The sequence below is a fragment of the Rhynchophorus ferrugineus genome, unplaced genomic scaffold (genome assembly GCF_030347505.1).
Source record: "Rhynchophorus ferrugineus isolate W39M unplaced genomic scaffold, kcgeb_rfMv2 rfM5, whole genome shotgun sequence".
In the NCBI taxonomy this organism is placed as follows: Eukaryota; Metazoa; Arthropoda; class Insecta; order Coleoptera; family Curculionidae; genus Rhynchophorus; species Rhynchophorus ferrugineus.
In genome coordinates this window covers 26,791,870-26,812,015 of record NW_027472584.1, presented here as the reverse complement: position 1 = coordinate 26,812,015, position 20,146 = coordinate 26,791,870, and the positions used below count along the sequence as shown (strand labels likewise).

General features: G+C 32.0%; 3 protein-coding genes across 15 annotated transcripts in view; 2 read left to right on the top strand and 1 right to left on the bottom strand.

Annotated features, from left to right (window-relative positions):
- Nucleotides 1-28: 28 nt before the first annotated feature.
- Nucleotides 29-3,143, bottom strand: LOC143197441 (polyadenylate-binding protein 4-like). Its single transcript, XM_076405930.1, has 3 exons — nt 2,611-3,143; nt 1,840-2,406; nt 29-1,781 (listed from the first exon to the last, which is right to left on the bottom strand). The coding sequence occupies exons 1-3, from the start codon at nt 2,801-2,803 to the stop codon at nt 661-663; spliced, it is 1,881 nt and encodes a 626-aa protein (XP_076262045.1). The 5' UTR covers nt 2,804-3,143; the 3' UTR covers nt 29-660.
- A 637-nt stretch (nt 3,144-3,780) lies between these two features.
- siz (Brefeldin-resistant Arf-GEF family protein schizo) lies at nt 3,781-18,525 on the top strand. Of its 13 annotated transcripts, none has more exons than XM_076405905.1 (9): nt 3,788-4,202; nt 5,997-6,146; nt 12,673-12,921; nt 13,009-14,278; nt 14,337-14,811; nt 14,869-15,063; nt 15,440-15,601; nt 15,759-15,805; nt 17,119-18,525. In XM_076405905.1, coding segments are annotated over exons 1-8 (2,700 nt in total). In that variant the 5' UTR covers nt 3,788-4,005; the 3' UTR covers nt 15,761-15,805; nt 17,119-18,525. The 13 variants fall into 13 exon arrangements, with proteins under 13 accessions (XP_076262025.1, XP_076262016.1, XP_076262024.1 ...); XM_076405906.1 differs by having other exon boundaries at nt 15,470-15,601; nt 17,119-17,639; XM_076405910.1 differs by lacking the exon at nt 5,997-6,146 and having other exon boundaries at nt 3,781-4,202.
- A 1,547-nt stretch (nt 18,526-20,072) lies between these two features.
- LOC143197792 (uncharacterized) overlaps nt 20,073-20,146 on the top strand; it is a 40,021-nt gene continuing 39,947 nt past the window's right edge. The window contains exon 1 of the mRNA XM_076406542.1: nt 20,073-20,094. Coding sequence (XP_076262657.1) covers nt 20,073-20,094 — 22 coding nt within the window. The remainder of the gene's footprint in view (nt 20,095-20,146) is intronic.

Below are 20,146 nucleotides of genomic sequence, written 5' to 3'. Positions count from 1 at the left end.
CTAAGGCTAGGTAATAAAAAAACGAACATTTATTTGATATACATTTATTTGTCCCAAAGGAATTAAAGTATCCTCAAACCATATAAAATTTAAGAAGGAATACATTTAATTGTAAATCTAAATTTAATTGATGATACAACTGAATGAATCTTTATAATTGATAAACAAATGTATCCTAAAATATAATAATAATGTTGAAACCTAGGGATGAATATATATGGATATATATAAATATATATATATCAATCCCACAATGGGAAAGTCAGATTGTACAAAATATTCTGACTGAAAAATGATAAACTAACAGATGGTGCAGGTTTTAATATTTTGCTTTTTTTTTAACTATTTTTCTTTTAAAAATCAAATTTTATATATCCTCCTAACGTTTCTCTAAAATTGTGTTGCTTTTGTTGGTAAAAAAACAAATATCAAAAAGCAAATTAGTTTTTAAGAATAAAATAAAGTCAACAGCATGTTGGTTGCAGCAACACAATACTGTTCAATGAATATAACTTACTTAAGCTCAATCAATTTATGTTAGTTTAACATATTCGTAAACCAAAAGTAATAATCAAACTTAAAATAGTGAAATTTTAATTGTTGCTAATGATCCGCGTATTTTTGTGTTATTATTTAATCATATGTAGGATATTCAATTAATTATTCTTTTTTAATTTGAGTAGTAGCAGCTTGTTTGGCTTGATGAGCTTGCAATACAGCCACAGCTTCTTCTACCTTGTTCTTCAAGGATTCATTATGTTCAAGCATATGCAGCAACTCAGTATTATCTATCTCTAACAACATTCCAGTAATTTTTCCGGCCATATCTGAATACATGCGTTGTATAAGAGGGAATAAACGTTCTCCCAGCATCTGCTTCTGTTCTGCTGGAGGAGCAGCAGCCAACATCGTTGCAGTAAGTGGTTCCTGTCCTTGAATGTGTACAGCTTGTTGTACCGGTGCCGCTGGGAGGGTACCCATGGCTTGTGGTGGGTTACGCATGTTTGAAGTGTATTTGAAATTAGCTGGACGGCTTCCCCCAGCTGTGACAACACCTTGGCCAGCCAAAGGTCGCCCTATTTGTGGTGGTTGCTGACCAGTGATTGGTCTTGGAACGTTCATATTGCTACGCATGGTTGTAGTTTGACTGGGTGGTCTGGCTGTAGCTCTATAGCTGTTGGACATATTTGCATACGCTGCAGCTCCTGCTTGGCCACCAGGTCTGACTGGAGTTTGAGCAGGCCATCTAGGACTAGTTCTAATCTGAGTCATTTGGGTGCCGTAGAACCTTTGAGGAGCCGGTATAGTTGGAACAAAATAACCTCCAGAACCCCCTGGCTGAATAAATGGACCCATTTGATGCATACGCATATTAGCCATTCGTTGCATATATTGGGAGGTAAGATGGGCCTTTCTGTCTTCCTTTCTTTGAGCCAAGGCAACATATAACGGTTTTGAGCCAACAATACGACCATTCATTTCGGTTACAGCTTTAGTGGCCTCTTCTGGAGATGAGAAACAAACGAAGCCGAACCCTTTACTGCGGCCTTCCTCCATCATAACTTTAGCAGAAGTGATGGTACCAAAAGGTGAAAATTCTTTCCGAAGACGTTCATCATCGATAGTATCGTCCAGATTCTTAACATAAAGATTAACTCCTTGATAGCGATTTAATCTTTCCATTTTCAATGCCTCAAATCGACGCTTAAGTTCCTGTTGGCGTTCAGCCTTCTTTTGTGCACGTCCTACATAAAGGGGTTTGCCTTCGACTATTTCTTTTCCTGTTGAATTAAAAAGCATAAATACATTATGTTTACATACATTGTAATATTAACTTACCATTTAAAGATTCAACAGCTGCTTCTGCTGCTTCAGGGCTTTCAAAAGCCACAAAACCAAATCCTTTAGATTTTCCATCGTCTTTGCTCATAATTTTGTAACTCGTAATTTTGCCATACTTTTCAAACATATTGCATAATTGGTCTTCTGACAGATCCTCTCCGAAATTCTTAACGTACACATTTGTGAATAGTTTAGCTTTTTCTCCAAGTTCCTTTTCCCTTTCTTTACGGGGAATGAAACGTCCAACGTAAACTTTCTTTCCATTCAATAACATGCCATTGACCTTCTCAATGGACTTATTAGCTGCTTCTTCGGTTTCAAAATGGACAAAACCATATCCCTTACTGTTGCCACTCTCATCTTGGGCTACTTTGCAACTAAGGATGTTACCAAACGCAGAAAATGTGTCATACATGGCCTTATTATCAATGGAACGATCCAAATTTTTAATAAATACGTTGCCCACGCCAGATTTTCGCAAAGAAGGATCACGCTGGGACCACATTATACGAATAGGTCTCCCTTTAATCAAGTCAAAATTCATGGTGTCCAATGCCCTCTCGGCTAAAAGAAAAATAACCTAGTTTAAGTAATATGTAAAAAACGTGCATATTGACGTATTAGCAATGATAAAGGAAAACACATTTTGGAAAGTAGTAATACAAAAAGAATTCTCCTTGAGACACAAGTGATTGTACCACGTGTGATGACTCATGGCTAATACGTGACAGAATAATGCAAGAATTATAATACCATATGGAAACTTACCATCAGCAGGCTGTTGAAAATTCACATAAGCGTAGCCCAAAGATCTTCGAGTAATCAGATCCCTACACACACGGATGGATAAAACAGGGCCAGCAGATGAAAATTTTTCAAAAAGCATGGCCTCCGTTATGTCCGAATGTAGATCCCCGACGTACAAAGACGCCATGGGGTAATTTGGTGCCCCTTGATTCATATTAGCTGCAGAATTTTAGAAAATAACACAACCACGTGGCTATTTTCTTAAAAAAACCACAAATACACAGATGAACGAATTCTAACGCTCCCGTAACATATAAAACGAAATTAAAAAATATCGTTTATTTTGGGTTTTCACTGTTTTTTCGATTTTTTTGTGTTTTTATAGAGTTTTTTATATTTTTTTGTATTTTTAGGTAAATTATTCCACTTTTTTTTAGGGTGGTTGTGTGTCGTTGCAACACGGACACAACCACACGCTTACACCACTACTTTTAACAAAATGGAGCGTACGATAGCTTTGTATCCTGCCTTTTAAACTATGAAAAATATCTTTACTGCGCAGGTTCCGTCTTCCCGCCGTAGTTCAAACGATTCAGCGCCTTTTGTTATACTAATTTATCATTTATTTAAAAAAAAAAGAACAAAAATGACTAATTAAAATATAAAAAAAAAATTGTGTACTTACAGTTGATGTGTTCACTATGAAACCCACTATGAAAAGAAACTTAATTGCTCATTTATGGATATATAACATGGAGGCCTAGAAAATTCATAAAAATAATTTCCGTTATTTATTGAATAAAAACAAGGTAGATATAAATAAGACCCTTACAGTTAAGTAATTAGTAGAAAATTTTAACCATGTAATTTTATTTTAATTAAAATTATATATATGTAAACCACTATTTCCGTTAAAAATTTTACGTTGGCAATGATACGTGATTGGATGAATTGTTGCATTGTTGTCATTTCCTCTTGTTCCCCAAAACTGTTTTTAATTAAATGTTTTAGAAAACACGTTTTTATTAAGCTGTTTGGTATTTCAATCAATAAAAAATATAAATTACATTGTTATGGAATAAAATAATAATTTAGATATGTAATACTGATTGTTGTACCATCTAGTGGAAAACATTGAAAATATTATAATAATAGGAATGACGTCATTGAAAATGGTGGTCTTCCATTAGCCAAACAATAACATGGCGCGTTCGATGTGGGCTGTCATGTCGATGATTATTACTGCGAACATGTAGTAATATTATCAGTGATATTAATGTAAATCTTAATTGATGCGCGTCATTGTATATGATACTGTTCATCTAAACAATGTACGAAAGGTTTAAAGTGTGGACAGTGCCGTAATATTTCATTTTTGAAGTGTGAAAATAAAACAGTAGGAGGCCTTAATATACAATGGCTGGGACCGATATTGATATTGATGCTCTTTTGGCACAAAGAGATGCCATAATTCGGGAACAAAATGAACAAATCCTTCGATTGAAACGAGAACTAGATGGAGTCGCTAGCGAACGAGATTTACTTCTTTGTGAAAATAGTAATTTGCGATTTGAACTAGAAATGGTGGAATTGAAAAGATTACAGGAGGAAAGGTAAGTTTTTGTATATAAGGAATTAATAATGCGTAATATTTATTTAAAGATCGCAAACTTTTAACCAGTTGGGCTGAAATATATCCTCGAAAGGTTAAGTGTTAAATCTTTTGACAACAAAGTATCAAGGATATATAAACAATTAATTCATTTGTTTAACTTTTTCATGTAATAATTTTGTACATTGATCCTTTCGGCTCATAATTAAAAATAAATATTTATTTAATTTGTATTTTGATGTTGCCAGGTTTATTCATAGAGACACATAATTCATTTATCTAAATATAATGTTCGATATAAGGTAAAAAATATGTTTGAATAACATGAATGGACATATACTTATTCTCATAGCTGTTTATATAAGTATTTATTTGTGAAACAGATTATTTCCGAATCTAATATATAATCATTACTAATCATAATAAAAATATGTTCATAAAAAATGTTGATGATGGTATTGGCGAATGCGCCGGAACATACATATGACATAATAGAACTAGAAATAAACAACTAGGAAATACCCATCCCTTATTTTTGATATACACCCCACCGAACCATCTGTCGTTTGATCATACGCCGTTGTAAAATATAACACATTTGTATGTATTATTGCTATATATTTGGTACAATGGAAATGGATAATAGCTATAAGTCAATAACCTTTTTAATGCACTCTCCAAAGCTGTTACAGAGCTTGTTAATTTATAGAAATTGACTGAATATATATATATATATATATATATATATATATATATATATATATATATATATATAAAGGAGTAAAGTAAATATTAATGTCATTGTGTATTGTGAAGTAAGCTTTAGCCTCAGTACAATGTGGCGTATTCGTTTCTAAATAAGGGAAAGTGAACGGATATCCTCAGGCCAAACGACGTAACATTACCAATTGTAGGCTATTTTACATTTATTTTTATGACATTACAGTAACAGTTTTTCTATTTTATTTAAATAGTTTATATCGAAAATAAATCTAAACAATGAGTTAACTGAAGCGTGATTGTTTTCTCTATAATATTTGAAATATAAAAGTGAATTCATCACCCACAACGACAACGTTACTGATAATTTTATAGTTTATTTACTGTCTTCGAAATTACTTGAGCGCGTCATCCTTTCCTACGCGAGGTCCACTAAGTCCATGGTACCGACATCATCGGCGAGTTAGTGTTAGCCAACGTCGGCGTAGAGGTGCACCAGCTCCTGCTATATAGTATAGAAAATAACTAGCTATGATGTAACGCAAGGTTAGATGATTGGTTTACATTTACTTTTCGATTTGACTGTATTTAGTTTGACATTTCGCTAGTGTGAATGTAGCCATAAGTTCCGGATTGGAGAAGCGGGAAGAGTGATAGACATTGATGGAGTTTGTGTAACATAGTGTCGTGGCTTATACCTTTAATTTGTTTCCGCGAATAGTCGGGCCGTTTAAAGTGTGGGTGAACTTTTAATTAACCTGTTACAAGTTTGGTTCCGTTCAAAGTACGATTGCTATTAGAATTTCAAAGAGTAACAGTAATTTTTGAAGTAACATACGATGTGATGGTTTAAAAAGGAACTGCATTTAATAATATATCAAATAAAAATTGATGTGTATTGCCTGTGGACTTAAATGAGCCTATTAAAAATGAGGAGTCATTTATCATCATCTCCAACACCCTCATCGGGCAGTAATGTTTACCATCAACGCTATCTACCCTCAAGTAGTAGCAGACATGCAAGTCCTGCCAGATCCGGACATACTGTTACTACAGTTAGTGATGTTTGTGACAGGACCATGGTGCGAGTTCGAAGGTCTGGACTTCAACAGGAACGTATACGGGTAGTTTGCACAACCAGACGTCAGCATATTAGCAGATTGGTTACGGTTTCGGATGTCTGTCATACATTACCACCGTTTAGGAAGCACGTCACTGTTATCAGGTTAGCACATTTAGTGGAAGTGTTAATTTAACTCTGAAGCTCCTATTAACATGCTTTTCTTGCTTTTGTTTATGTTCCGGAGCATCCTTTAAAAAATAGCATGATTCATCATTTTTAAAAACGGTAGGTGGAATAACACGAAATGATCTCCATTATATTGAACTCGTTTTAATGTGGATATCAATCTTATTTTATTCTGTTTTATATTTCAAGGTTAATTCGCTGGTTTCGGATATTGTATGTGGCACTAATTTTGTCATTGTTATGTATATAGGTTGACAAAGTCTTAAACACCAAATGTACGTGTATTGTTTTATAATTGACGCATAAAAAGTGTAAACGGTACTTCATAAAATCAACGTATGTTAAGGAGGTTACGCTTTATATGTATACACTGACATCACACCGTGTTATACCGACCGATATATTTTTAATCAATCCTAGTCAAAAAATAATAGGGTGCCCTATATAATATAAATAAACAAAGTTACGTTGTGTGGTAACATTTGCATCCTTGAAGACAGCTGGTACTAATCATGAGATGAGTCATTGAAGCAGAATAACATTAAACAGAAGTTTTTAATTGAAACACGAATTTTGCATTAGAATATATAAATGTACACTCCTTACTATTCTGAGAGAAATAAGTTACAAGATAAAAGTAAAAAGTTACGCCTTTGGTTAAATAGGTTAATTGAAAATGCAAATCCTACTAGCTAGCCCTTGTCGAATGTGGCTCACTTTACGACTAGGTCAACATGGTTAGTTCATTGCTGTTCGGTTATGTTAATGACTTTTTTAAGCCAAACCAAACATCATTGCCATTTACGTTACTTTGCGGTTCTTTTATACCAGTTTATCGATAAACTATCTTTTGAAACTCAAATTTTTGTATATGTATTATTCATATTCGTTTATTTTGCCATAGGATTTTCGTCATTCTACTCATTCAAATTAAATTACTAAAATTGGCCATTCGAAACTAGTTCTATTTTTCGCTTAAATTGCTAAATTAATCGTTACTTTTTTAGCTGGTCTTTTAAATTAAAACATTATTTAAATTATCGTCTGTTCTACAAATAGCTAACAGTATTTTGTGTTATTTCCACTAACGGCGGTAAAAGCAGTTATATGAAATAGGAACTATTTCCCAATTACAATATTTATCCTGTATATTTTAAATATAAACTACATAGGACAAATAATAAACATTAGATTAATTACAGCAATGAATCTAGGTATATATACAGCTGCTTGGTTGTTCAGTAAGTGTTGCCTTTCGCCAAGAAAACTAATCTACATTTGGTGAATAGCTTGCTACTCCTTGTTTTGCTGGTGTTCTGAGCTGTGTTTTTTTTTCTATTCACATTTTGCATTTTTCATTAATCAGTGATCTTTCCAAACTACGTAAAATATTTTTTTTGGAGTCCAATCCAAACCTATATTTCTGCTATTCTAATTAAAGATGAATAGTGACTATACATTTTTTCTGTAAAAAGAATATTGTCACATATCAACTTCAAGCAGCTCTATATATATCTATATATCTATATATATATATATATATATATATATATATATATATATATATATATATATATATATATATATATATATATACCAATAAATAATAATTTCTATATAGTCAGATTCTTTTAATAAATTGATATGAAAGATAGTCAGCAAATTTTGTCTTCATATTTTTTATGCAATAATGAAAATAGAACCGCTTACAAAGACAATTTTTCAAACGAATTATATTTGAAAGTTTAGGTACAACACAATTAAGGATATAAGATCAAGTGAGAATGATATTCTCCGCTTTTGAATGTCTATTTAAGGTTGAGATAAAACAGAACAGGAGAAAGTTGTTTGAACGGTGTGTAAACAGAACATTTTGGTGGCTTTATATAAATGACCTTATAACTAATATAATGTTTTGTATATAAAGTAAAAGTATGCTGCTTTTGTTAACAACAATACGTATTAGTTCCCAAGAAAGCGTTAAAACAATTGAAAGGATTAATAATGGGCCGGTTATAATCTCGGCAAATTAACATTAATTATTTGCAAAAGTGAAAATGCGACATCTTGAAACAGTTCTGTAATTTCTTTCATAGAACAAATTGTTTGGTAAAAGGCCAAATTGAGCTAGTCGTTTTAGCAGCAGCCTTTATAATTGAAAAGTTACTAGAGCATGACATTTGTTAATGCAGAAAAAAATAAATGCTCAGTCTAGAACTAAATATTGCTAGTTAATTATGACTTATGAATAAACAACTGTTTCTTCATCATATTTTTTTTAAATATACGGGCATCAGCCATACTGTAAGGTTACCAAGAAACTGCTATTTGCTATTTTTATCATACAGTTATATATTGAATTATTCGGAATGACTTGCGTCATGACCATTAAAAAACCTTTTGTTTTTGGGTGTATCACTGGCCATTATATTATCGTATTACTGGTAATTATAATGTTAATATTACGAATGAAAGGGTTGACAAGTCAAGCTTAGAGGGTGCTTATTTGGTTACACAGCAGGCTGATGACCGTTTTTCAAAGCCCACATTAAGTAGATGAGGTCAGTGACCAACAAATATTGTCAAGTGTTTTCGAAAGATTCTCGAAGGAATCTCCCTTCTATTGGTATTACCGTTCAATATTTAGCTTAATTTCCGCTCATTGCATATATAATTTCAGTTTAATGTTCGTTCCTAGTTTCGATTTTAGTAAGATTTCTCTTTTATCGCTTACTTTATAATATATGTGGGTTTACGTTTTGAAGCAATCCATATAACACACAGTTTGACTAGAACACCGCTATTATTAAATAATACGGTATTTAATCTTTCGGGATGTGGTATCGATACATAACAGGCCTTGAACATTTCGAGACGTATTCTTATTCACTTTAAACTAATCGTTGTGCTAAAAAAATGCCGTTACAAAAGTGGAAGGTAAAGAATTAAAAGAACTTATAAATGGTATTGATCTAAACCTGTATAGTACCGCATAGGGATCGATATTTTTCGATATTTTTATCGTAGTATCAATAGGTGTAAATGAGAGTATCGAACTTTTGTTTTGAGATATTTCTCTCGTTTCACATTTTTTGTTCGCCATTTTAAAAGATATCGAAATATCGATATTTTCCTCCGCGGCCGACATCCCTAGTAGCGTTGTTGTCGATAAAGTGATACGGATCGTCTTGGATTTGAATCCCGCTCAGGGTATAGACTTTTTTTATGAATTACCACTTTATTCCCAATGAAATCCTGGGGGACATTGGGTGTACAATTAAAATAATAAATGTCGATACTAAAATATATTTTTAGTCAGTCTGCGAAAAACATACTGCCATCTTATCGTTGATAGACGTTATTTAAAAATGTTATCGCGCTTTAAATAATTATTAAAATGTTAAATATTATTTTTAAATGTTGATAAGTTAGTGATAAGCTTCTCACACTCCTAAATCGATATATTAAGCTAACAGATATTTATATTAAATATATATGTTCAATGTGTTTTTTTAAAAGGAATCAATTTCAAATCAGGACAAGTATATACGATTACGCATCATATATTTGGACCGCACTGTATGTACATATTTATAAATAAATAAAATATTCAGAAATTTTGATTGTCGTAAATAGTAACACAATTTTGCAAGGATTCGAATGTTAATTTACTTCGAACAGTTTGGTAACTATTCGACTAGGTTATTGTCTTGCTAAACAATACCGAACCAGGAAAAAAATAACATTAAATATGCTATATGCCGTTTCATTGACTTTGAAGGGTTTCAATATGAAAAACGAAAGAAAAAGAGAAAATATAATTTAAATATTGCACTATTTTTATTAGGTGGCCTGTCCTAACAAAAAAAACTAATCTTTTTTTCGTACGAATTTCGTTTGATAATTGAGATACACATGCACTATGCACACAAATAACTGTTAATGACGTCAGCCATCGATTTATTTATTATTTTTAGTGGGTGGTATGTTGGTAAGTGACAAAGTTAATATTTCGTTTCTTTTTATCGATTTTGGTGGGTGTAAAGTTTTGAATTTCTTGTTGCTAATCAAGCGTTAATCTCAAGTTGCCACTTCATGTGGAATGCAAAACAAACATTATTAAAATTAAATAACTCGTTAAAATATTGTCATTCATTTTGTCGGACATCTATTTTTTTTTTGTTGATTATTAGTGAATGTTGTAAAAACCAGGAGAAATTTGTCGTATTTGCTTCGACTACGCTTTTTCGAATCGATTCGTTTTGATCTAGAATAAGAAAAATGGCTGACACTAAAAACGAACGTCAATTCCTGGGATATAACGCGATTCATGATCTAAAATACAATGTATTTTTATTTTTCTATTTTTATATCTGTCATCTGGTTCCTATTAAATAGTTTACTGTGTTAAATGAATTTTAATTTTGGTTTTATACGTAGGATCATAAATTTTAATGTTTCACTTTCTATTACGTGATTTACGTAATAAATAATTTATTCCGTTTTTAGAACATTCTACTTTTATGTGCTGAAACTCGATATTTATATCGAGAGAGCTCCTTTGGCTTCAGATTATATTGTGTGTGGCTGATGGGTCGAAAATCAGAAGGGCGAGGAGGTAATAGGCAGGTGTTTGGCAATCTCTTCATGGCATGTGGTACAGGGCAGATGTTTCTTAGGGTCTGGGGCTGATACAGAAATTTCTTTTCTATACACGGGACGAATCTTTTCAATAAGATTTATTCTTACCGCTGTTTTTTACATAATCTCTCAACGATTGTTCATTGTTAACAGTCAAATATATAGTTTCAAACATATTATTTATAATATATTTTATTATAAGTTATTTTTTTAATCAAAAGTAAACTAATTCGAATAAAAAAACAGTCTTCATAAACGAAATTAACTTAATTAAAGCATTATCAGAATAATTTTATGTCTATTCATTATTGTAATATTAGTTTCTTATTTAAATATAATATTCTTATACCTAGAGGAATATTATCAGAGAAAACACCTGAGGGACATTCGGGAGGCACACATGCTGGGCAAACATATGATTTCGGTGCATGTCAAAATGTCGAACAGCTGCACCTTCTGTCCTTTTTCTTTCTTTCGCTACCTGTGATTTAGTACCATCTCGTTTTGGGTGCTGGGTCTTTTCTATCAATTCAGTTCAATAAGGGCTTCCTTCAGGATCAGAGGTTTTTTGTCGGTTTAGTGCTTTACCTGTGATTACTATATGGTGTTACAGTTTAGTGAACATTAATTAATATGATCATTTGTATATCAGGATTTTTAGTAGGGACGTAAGTTATTATTATTATTGTTTTGTAGAACATAGATATTTGTTAAATCAATGAGAGAGAGATCTTTTTAAATTAGTACTACACCAGATGCTCTTTAGATTTTTGTTTGTTAACAACAGTTGGTTTGTTAACAACCAAGTTGGTTGGTAACAACAATTTATTTCATCAACTATGCATACTATTGTGATTGTAAAAATAAAGAAACTTCACTAACGACCAGCTGTTGATTTCCGGTAATGATAATAGAAACTTTTAGCAGCTTTTCTTATGGACCACCATCAAGCAATCGTTGTTGAACTAATTGCAAAACTAAATATAGCAGTATTTTCGCCTTAGAGGCGGAACTATGAAAATAGAACTGGCATAGTAGAGTATTAATAAAACTGATGTGGTTAAAACATATAATGGAAAATTGTTTTTATGTTAAAATTTATGATTCGAAATAGGAACGTGCTTTTATGTCTATTTTCTTGTTAGTTTTGTTCACTGATATTTTTCCGGTAGCAAAAGTTGTTTCTGTCGAATTGTACTGAACTTTTTGTTTGTTAATTAAGTTTGTTAATAAGTAAATTTAAGTTGTTTGGACAGATCCGAAATATAGAGGTTTCTCACACTGCTTTTACTTTCTTGAAGGCCATTCATGGCTTCCTACTTTTCTGTCCCTACTAGAGTACAATTCAATCGAGATAGTTACAACAAATATAGTATAGTCGAGACGGTATTTAGTACAAGGTACATAGATATGTAAGATAGCTTCGGAATTCCTATAATTACCCAATGTAGCGTGTCTGAAGAATTACTCTGCGTTATGTTTATTAATCGTGCATTTCGATTTTCTGTAATCTACATATTACAATTTTAGCATTTCGAGATGTTTATTAAATTATCATCATACATTACAAATATAGTCGATTTTGAAAATTGTTGTCAAATCACCCCAGAATTTTAAATCAAATAATAAGATTTCACAAAAACACGTCTCCTCTGTTATCATATAACGCCTAGCAACAGGGGGACAAGAATATTTCCTTGAACAGTTTTAATACTACTGCTACTATTTGCTGTTACTTGTTTTTAAATTATTTTAATTTAAATATTTAAATTTCGTACGACCTATCTATATTAAACTAATATTGAACAATACCTATAGAGATTATTCAGTTTTATTGACCTAACCATTTGTTTTGTTTTAGTTTCCCACCGAAAATGGAGAGATCCCAAATCGCCAATTCTATGGGATCGTCGGACCATATTCAGGAACAGACTTATATTCAGGCACCAAATTTCGTCCAGGCTCAAAATTATAACACGCCGGCAGCGAGTCCTGTCTTTTGTCGCCCCTCTCCTAACAATCCGGGATATGTATCCGTAGTGCAGCCCCTTCATAAGAAGGGTTCGTTGAGAAACGGCGATGTTCTGAAGCGTTCAAGGGTTCAAACGACGTAAGTACACTCGAAAATTGATTTTTTTCCGTCTGATACTGTATGCGAGGGTTCTTCCGTGAAATGTTTTTTTTTCTGTTGTTTCAGATACGAACTGTCCCAAGATATATTGGACAAACAAATAGAAGTGTTAGAACGAAAATATGGCGGGGTTAAAGCACGTAATGCCGCTCTTACTATACAAAGGGCGTTTCGAAGATATACATTACTTAAAAAATTCGCTGCCATTACTGCTATGGCTAAAGCGGAAAAACGAATCAGCAGACGATTACCTCCATCTAATGACGATTCTAAAGGGTCTTTAGAATCCGATCAGCAATGCAGTGAATATATGAGAACTAGTTTTGAAGGGCACGACTGCAACAACGTTCGAGTGCTTCCAGTCAGGTCAATGTCGTTGAGAGAGCGGCGAAATATCGATAATATGCCAATTCCTCGCAGCCAATCTGGTACACCTACCGGATGTTGGGAAAACTATACTTCGTCTTCTTCGCTCCAACACTATTACTCTTCCGCTGACACCAAATCGGATTCGTTGGGAACCCAAATTACAACCAATCCCAGTTCATGTAATACATCTACCACGGGATCGAATGGTTACATGCGCACACGTAGCAGCTTAAGTAATAGAAAGGTGCCACCAGAAGTGCCTAAAAGGACTTCTAGTATCACCTCAAGATCAGTCGAACAAGGAAGAAAATCCAATGGCTTATCAAAAACCGCAGAAAATGGATCTTTGTCGAGCGTTCAAAGCTCTGGCAGCGACAGTAGCATCTCGACAGAAAGAATTCAGTGCGAATTTTCTGGATCGCCGGTATGGAAGAGAAAAGGAAACCATATGTCTGAATATGCTGAACCTACTTTAGAAACGAGTCTTGGTAACATTTCCAATGCTAGTTCATCAACATACACTTTGGTGGAACGATCTTCCGATCAGCAGGCCCCTCAAAGCTATAAGATATCAGAGACAATTCGAAAAAGGCAATACCGAGTCGGTTTGAATCTTTTCAATAAAAAACCAGAAAAGGGGATTACGTATCTCATTCGAAGAGGTTTCTTAGAAAATTCCCCTCAAGGTGTGGCCCGGTTTCTTATTTCTCGCAAAGGTTTGAGTAAGCAAATGATCGGAGAATATTTAGGAAATCTTCAAAGTCCCTTCTGTATGGCAGTTTTGGAATGCTTTGCAGCCGAATTAGATTTGTCTGGTATGCAAGTCGATGTAGCTTTAAGAAAGTTTCAACAACATTTCCGGATGCCCGGAGAAGCCCAGAAAATAGAGAGATTGATGGAAATTTTTTCACAACGTTATTGTCAGTGTAACATAGATATTGTCGCCAGACTTCGTTCGCCAGATACCGTAAGTTATAACAAACATAATTTCCCTTCCGTAGTAAAAATACCATTTCGTTTTTCAGATTTTTGTTCTGGCATTTGCTATCATCATGCTCAACACTGATCTCCACACACCTAACATCAAATCAGAACGTCGCATGAAACTTGAAGACTTCATCAAAAATCTTAGAGGAATTGATGATTGTGGTGATATTGATAGTGATATATTGATTGGAATTTATGAACGAGTTAAAGTTAACGAATTTAAACCTGGATCGGATCATGTAACACAAGTTCTAAAAGTTCAGGCCACCATAGTCGGAAAGAAACCGAATATGGCGCTGCCACACCGTAGATTAGTGTGTTACTGTAGATTGTACGAGATTCCTGATATTAATAAGAAAGAAAGACCAGGCGTTCACCAAAGAGAAGTATTTTTGTTCAACGATCTACTAGTTATAACCAAGATTCTAAGCAAAAAGAAGTCGTCAGTTACATATACATTTAGAAATAGTTACCCGCTTTGTGGAATGATGGTTACATTATTTGAGGTTCCACGTAAGTTTATAATCAGGTTTATTTTATATGGATTTAATATGGTTCCATTTCTTTTAGATTATCCATATGGAATTAAGCTTAGTCAACGCGTGGGTCAAAAAGTGTTAGTTACTTTTAACGCAAGAAATGAGCATGATAGATGTAAGTTTGCCGAAGACTTGAAAGAAGCTGTGAGTGAAATGGACGAAATGGAAAACTTGAGGATCGAGGCCGAATTAGAAAGACAAAAATCAAATAGAGGAAACAGATCTGGTTAGTAATGTCATTCTTAATTGTTTAAATTAGTTTTGATATAATTCTAATTAGGTCAAAACTATTTTTTTAAGTTTTTTTACAATTTCTGGTTAATGTTCTGTTAACGAATATATTATATTGAATGTATAAAATAACCTGACATTGCGTTTGACCTAGATCCTTTTTTTTGCCGTTATTTATACACTGCTGTACGGTATTAATACGCTTTATTGAGTTTAATGGACCACAATTAATTTATTTTATTTCTTGAATTAAAAATCAATAATAAAATACTTAATAAAATATTAAAAAGTTAACATATGAGTTCGGTCACTCTTGCATTAGCTTAGTTAAGTTACTAACATTATCATAGTAAGTATAAAATTTATTACAGGAACTGAAAATAGAGATAGTGGTGTTGCAGATGTAGAAGTATGCCCGTACCAATGTCCTTGCTCTCAGAATTCAGCTATGGGACCCGTAGAAAATTGCACAGATGATAACCAAATTAAGAGATCTGCCTTAAGTAATTCTTTGTTGGATATTCATGAACAATGTGAGTAAAATACTAGTACCTTATAGTTAACCTAATAAATTAATTATTTGGGTTGTTCGGAAAGTTCTTTCATGGGTAGTTCATTTTATTGTAATACAAAAACGTTAAAATGTTTAAATATGAAAAGCTTTTTATATTAAGTAAATTACATTTTTAGGACTATGTCATGACTGTGGTTATACAGTATAAGCTGCAATAAGTGTGGTGAGTAAATTATGTGATTTAAATGGCAAATTAGGTCATTTTAAGGCTCAAAGTGTAATCCTATGAGCTCCTTTATTTAATCACGCTTACCTCACGATTTTTTTGTCTGTTAGTCCATTTTATTTATTGTTCACAAGATTCACTTATTATAGAAAGCTTTTTGCAATTGCCAGCTGTTGTACTCTACTCATTCAAATTAGGTGTTTAGTAAAATCACTCATATTTTTATACAGATAATATGTCTTATTGATAACAAACATTTTTCGTTTTTTTTTCGGACTAGGTTGTTCCATAAATTTTGACCTTCAATCTTGCAAATCTGTTTTTATACATTTTCATATTCAATAAAATATCCCTAAACTTCTATAAACCTATAAGTTAAGAAATAGGAAGTCCATCGAAATGAAAATCATATTCGATATGTAATTTTTGTAAGGTTGGAGCTAAATCCGGCGAATGTAACAATTTATATCTCCACAATTTTTCTCTTATACATCAGATCTTTTTTCATGAATCTTTTCGCCGATATGTTTCACTCAGAAAGTGACAGTTTATTGTATTACCAATTTAGAGGTAATTTATTAGAGAATTAACTCACTTTAGAGCTAAAGTACCACTCAACACTACATATTTGATTCAGGACAATGGTAGTAGAACCAGGACTCATACACAGTATTTAAAACCTTTTAAGGTCTCATTTGAATGTAATTTTATTCCATCGTTAGTCAATGAAGCATCTGGCTTTCCGAAACACATAACTTAAGATAAAATATTACTCATAATGAATCCAAAATCAATGAAGTAAAAATATTCAATCAAATTTAAAATTAAGAATCGAAAAAGTTATGGAAGAATCTATTAATACATGAAAAAGCTAATTTAATATATTATAAAATGTTCATTCTTTTTTAAAGTTGAAAGTATTTTCCCAACAACCTGTGTATGTTTAAATTAACTTAACGTAGTATTAATATTGTCTGTTTGAATCAATCAACTATCAGAATTCCTTGATGGTTTTACCAAAAGGATTACTTGATTTTTAAAGATTTTATTCATGGTGGCCTATTCTTTTAGCCCGATAAATGTACCTTTTTTATTTTTTTATATGACCTTGATATTTAATTGCACTCCATCCCACATGTTTCTAGTTGTTAACATCAATATTTATGAATATGTTATGGAAAATTGATGCAAATTTACAGTTATAGGGTTTTTATGCCATTTTTACTGGTTGAGTTGATTTTTCATATGTTGATATGCTAATTTATTACTAACTTATATTAAAATTAAAGTTTATACTAACTTTAGTGTAGTTGCAGGAGATAAAGCCCAACGACGTGGAAGCGTAGGATCATTGGATAGTGGAATGTCAGTATCGTTTCAATCTACGTCTGCCAGTACCTGCTCGCGATCAGACAAGTTAACCGGAAAACAAATTAAACAGAATATGCATCATCACCATGGCTTTTTAGGCGGGTTGTTTAACAAACGCCAGCCAGGTGGCGGTGGCAGTAACATGCCCAAATCTACAGAAGTATAGAAAAGATATATTTAACTAATTACACTATTTATAAAGAATGATTAACATTATCTTAAAAAGTTCTTTTTGGGCTATAAAATTATCAGATTCATATAGCTATTTTATTTTTTATTTTCTTTTGTTATAACATTACTTAAGGTAGAAATATAGTCCGCCTTGTTTATCGTATTAAATCATAAGAGAAAACTATAACACAGGGTGACATGAAACAAATTAAGTACTTAAAACTGTCCATGATGAAGGTAATGTTATATTTCTTTGTGAGAATAAAAAAAACAATGCATCCACAAAAAATTTATTTTTATAGATATATTTTTTTCTCTCTTACATTTCACCTGGAATTGGGGGGGGAGAGAGAGAGAGAGAGAGAACGAGACCCAGTGTTTGCTGTTAGTCATTTAAAATAAATGAGTGAATTGAATTTAAAGATGAATTATTAAATATTAGTGCATGCATTGTTCCTACATAAAACAAAATACTATACTTAAGCTGGCTAATGGCAACTCTAATTTAGGTACCGTGTACCTTTCTAATAATTAGTACGACTCCTTACACAGCCTTTTAAATTTTTTAATATATAAGATCTTATAAGCTATATATTAAGAATTTTTCTCGATGTACTCAATAACTGTTTTGAATCTAAATGTTTTTAAGAAAATCTATTTGTAACCAAATAAAGTAGGCCGTTAATAAGTGTTACCAAATATATTAAATATGGCTGTTTTTTTCTTTAATTTGCGCCTACTGCGTGTATCTAAATACTGTATAACGTGGTAATTCTTAAGTTAATTTTGATATTTAGCATCAATAAAAAATGGGTTCTGTAACTCTTATATTGTATTACACCCAGTAAATGAAGTAGATATTCACTGTATATACAAGACTTAAAATAATGTTAATAATGATTAATGAGCAACCAAAATGGCTCGCAAACGATTATTTTATGAACTCATTCAGTCCGGATCATAGTAAAACTTCTGACTCGGATTCGTTTGCGAGGTCTAGGTACACTTGTGTATATACAAATTGTAGTGCACATCCATTTTTTGTTTTGTTCAAGAGCAAAAAAATGTTCTAGTCGCGTGTAAATAGATAAGAATCTCATAATACTGATATTAATTTAATTTAATCTAATGTGCATTAAGTGTTTTTTTAATAACTAATAAACAGTTCAATTCTGCTCACTTGTTTTATTCGAACACTCCGTTCACCAATCACTCCTTTTTGTATATTGATTCTGTAACGATGTTTATTGTTACTTTTTAATAATATTAGGATGCTGTTTATATTTAAATGATATCTACATTTAATATCTGGAATTTTATTTGAATTGTTTTTATGTCTCTTAGGGTAAGTTCTGTATTTGAGAATAGGGAAAAACATTCCGAACAATTAATAGAAGCATCAAGCATCTTAGTACATAGTGTCAATACTTAGACCGAAGTTTCAGAAAACACTGAAACACTTAAAATAATTAATAACTCACAAAACTCATTCAGTCCGGATCATAGTAAAACTGACTCAGATTCATTTGTGAGGTCTAAGTACACTTGTGTATATATATACAAATTGTAATGTAGTTGCTTTTTTATTCTGTTCAAGAGCAAAAAATGTTCTAGTCGCGTGTAAATAGATAAGAATCTCATAATACTGATATTAATGTAATTTAATCTAATGTGCATTAAGTGTTTTTTTAATAATTCTGCTCACTAGTTTTATTCGAGCACTCCTTTCACCAATCAGTCCTTTTTTAAATTGATTCTGCAACAATGTTTATTGTTACTTTTTAATAATATTACGATGCTATTACAATGATACCTACATTTTATATCTGGAATTTTATTTGAATTGTTTTCATGTCTCTTATGGTAAGTTCTGTATTTGATAGGGAAAAAACATTCTGAAGGATTAATAGAGGCACCAAGCATCTTAGTACATAATGTTAATATTTAGACCTAAGTTTCAGAAAGCTATATGTGTAATGGGTACTTAATTGACTAACAATGGAATAAAATCAATCGAATTCCTGAACAAGGCCTACTACATCTACCATCCTCTGTTTAGGAGAGAAATACACCACCCAAGAGGATATACGAAATTACATCCAAATTAACATCACTTTTATTATTACACAATAGGTTTGTGACTATTATTAAAATATAAATAAAATCATATTTGCACGATGATCATGAAATGAGAAATATGAACGTATAAACAAAATCTATGAGAATAAAATAATTTTGGTAATAATAAATTAATTTTGACATTTACCAGGCAGTGCTGAATAATGTATGTAAATGAAGATAAATATTTTTAAAACAAAAAGAATGCTGGTTGGTATATGTTTGGATTACTTATACATTATGATAAATATAGAGCAAATTTCTATACTAAAAACAGGAAATAATATTGTTATTAGACGTTTTTAAAGTTGCCTGATGGTTTGAGAATATTGATTATAATGTTTTAGTGCTGCCATCTAATGCCTAGTACAATAAAAATAGTAATTTTCTATTGATGCATATTATTTAGTCCCAATATAAATAATTAGATGGCTGTTAGATATTAATAGTTTTTAAATAATAGACTGTTTTCCAATCACAAGTTAATATTCAATTGTCAATAGTAATAACTATTAAAATCATGTAACTGTCTTATAATGTTATTTGTTGTATATAGTTAGTGTAATGAATTTTAAGTGATCTGATTGATCAAGTGATAATTGAGATGAAAATTGTTTTAAAAAGGGGTAAGTCACGAATGATTTAATTCAGGAGTAAGATAAATAAAATGTTTTAATA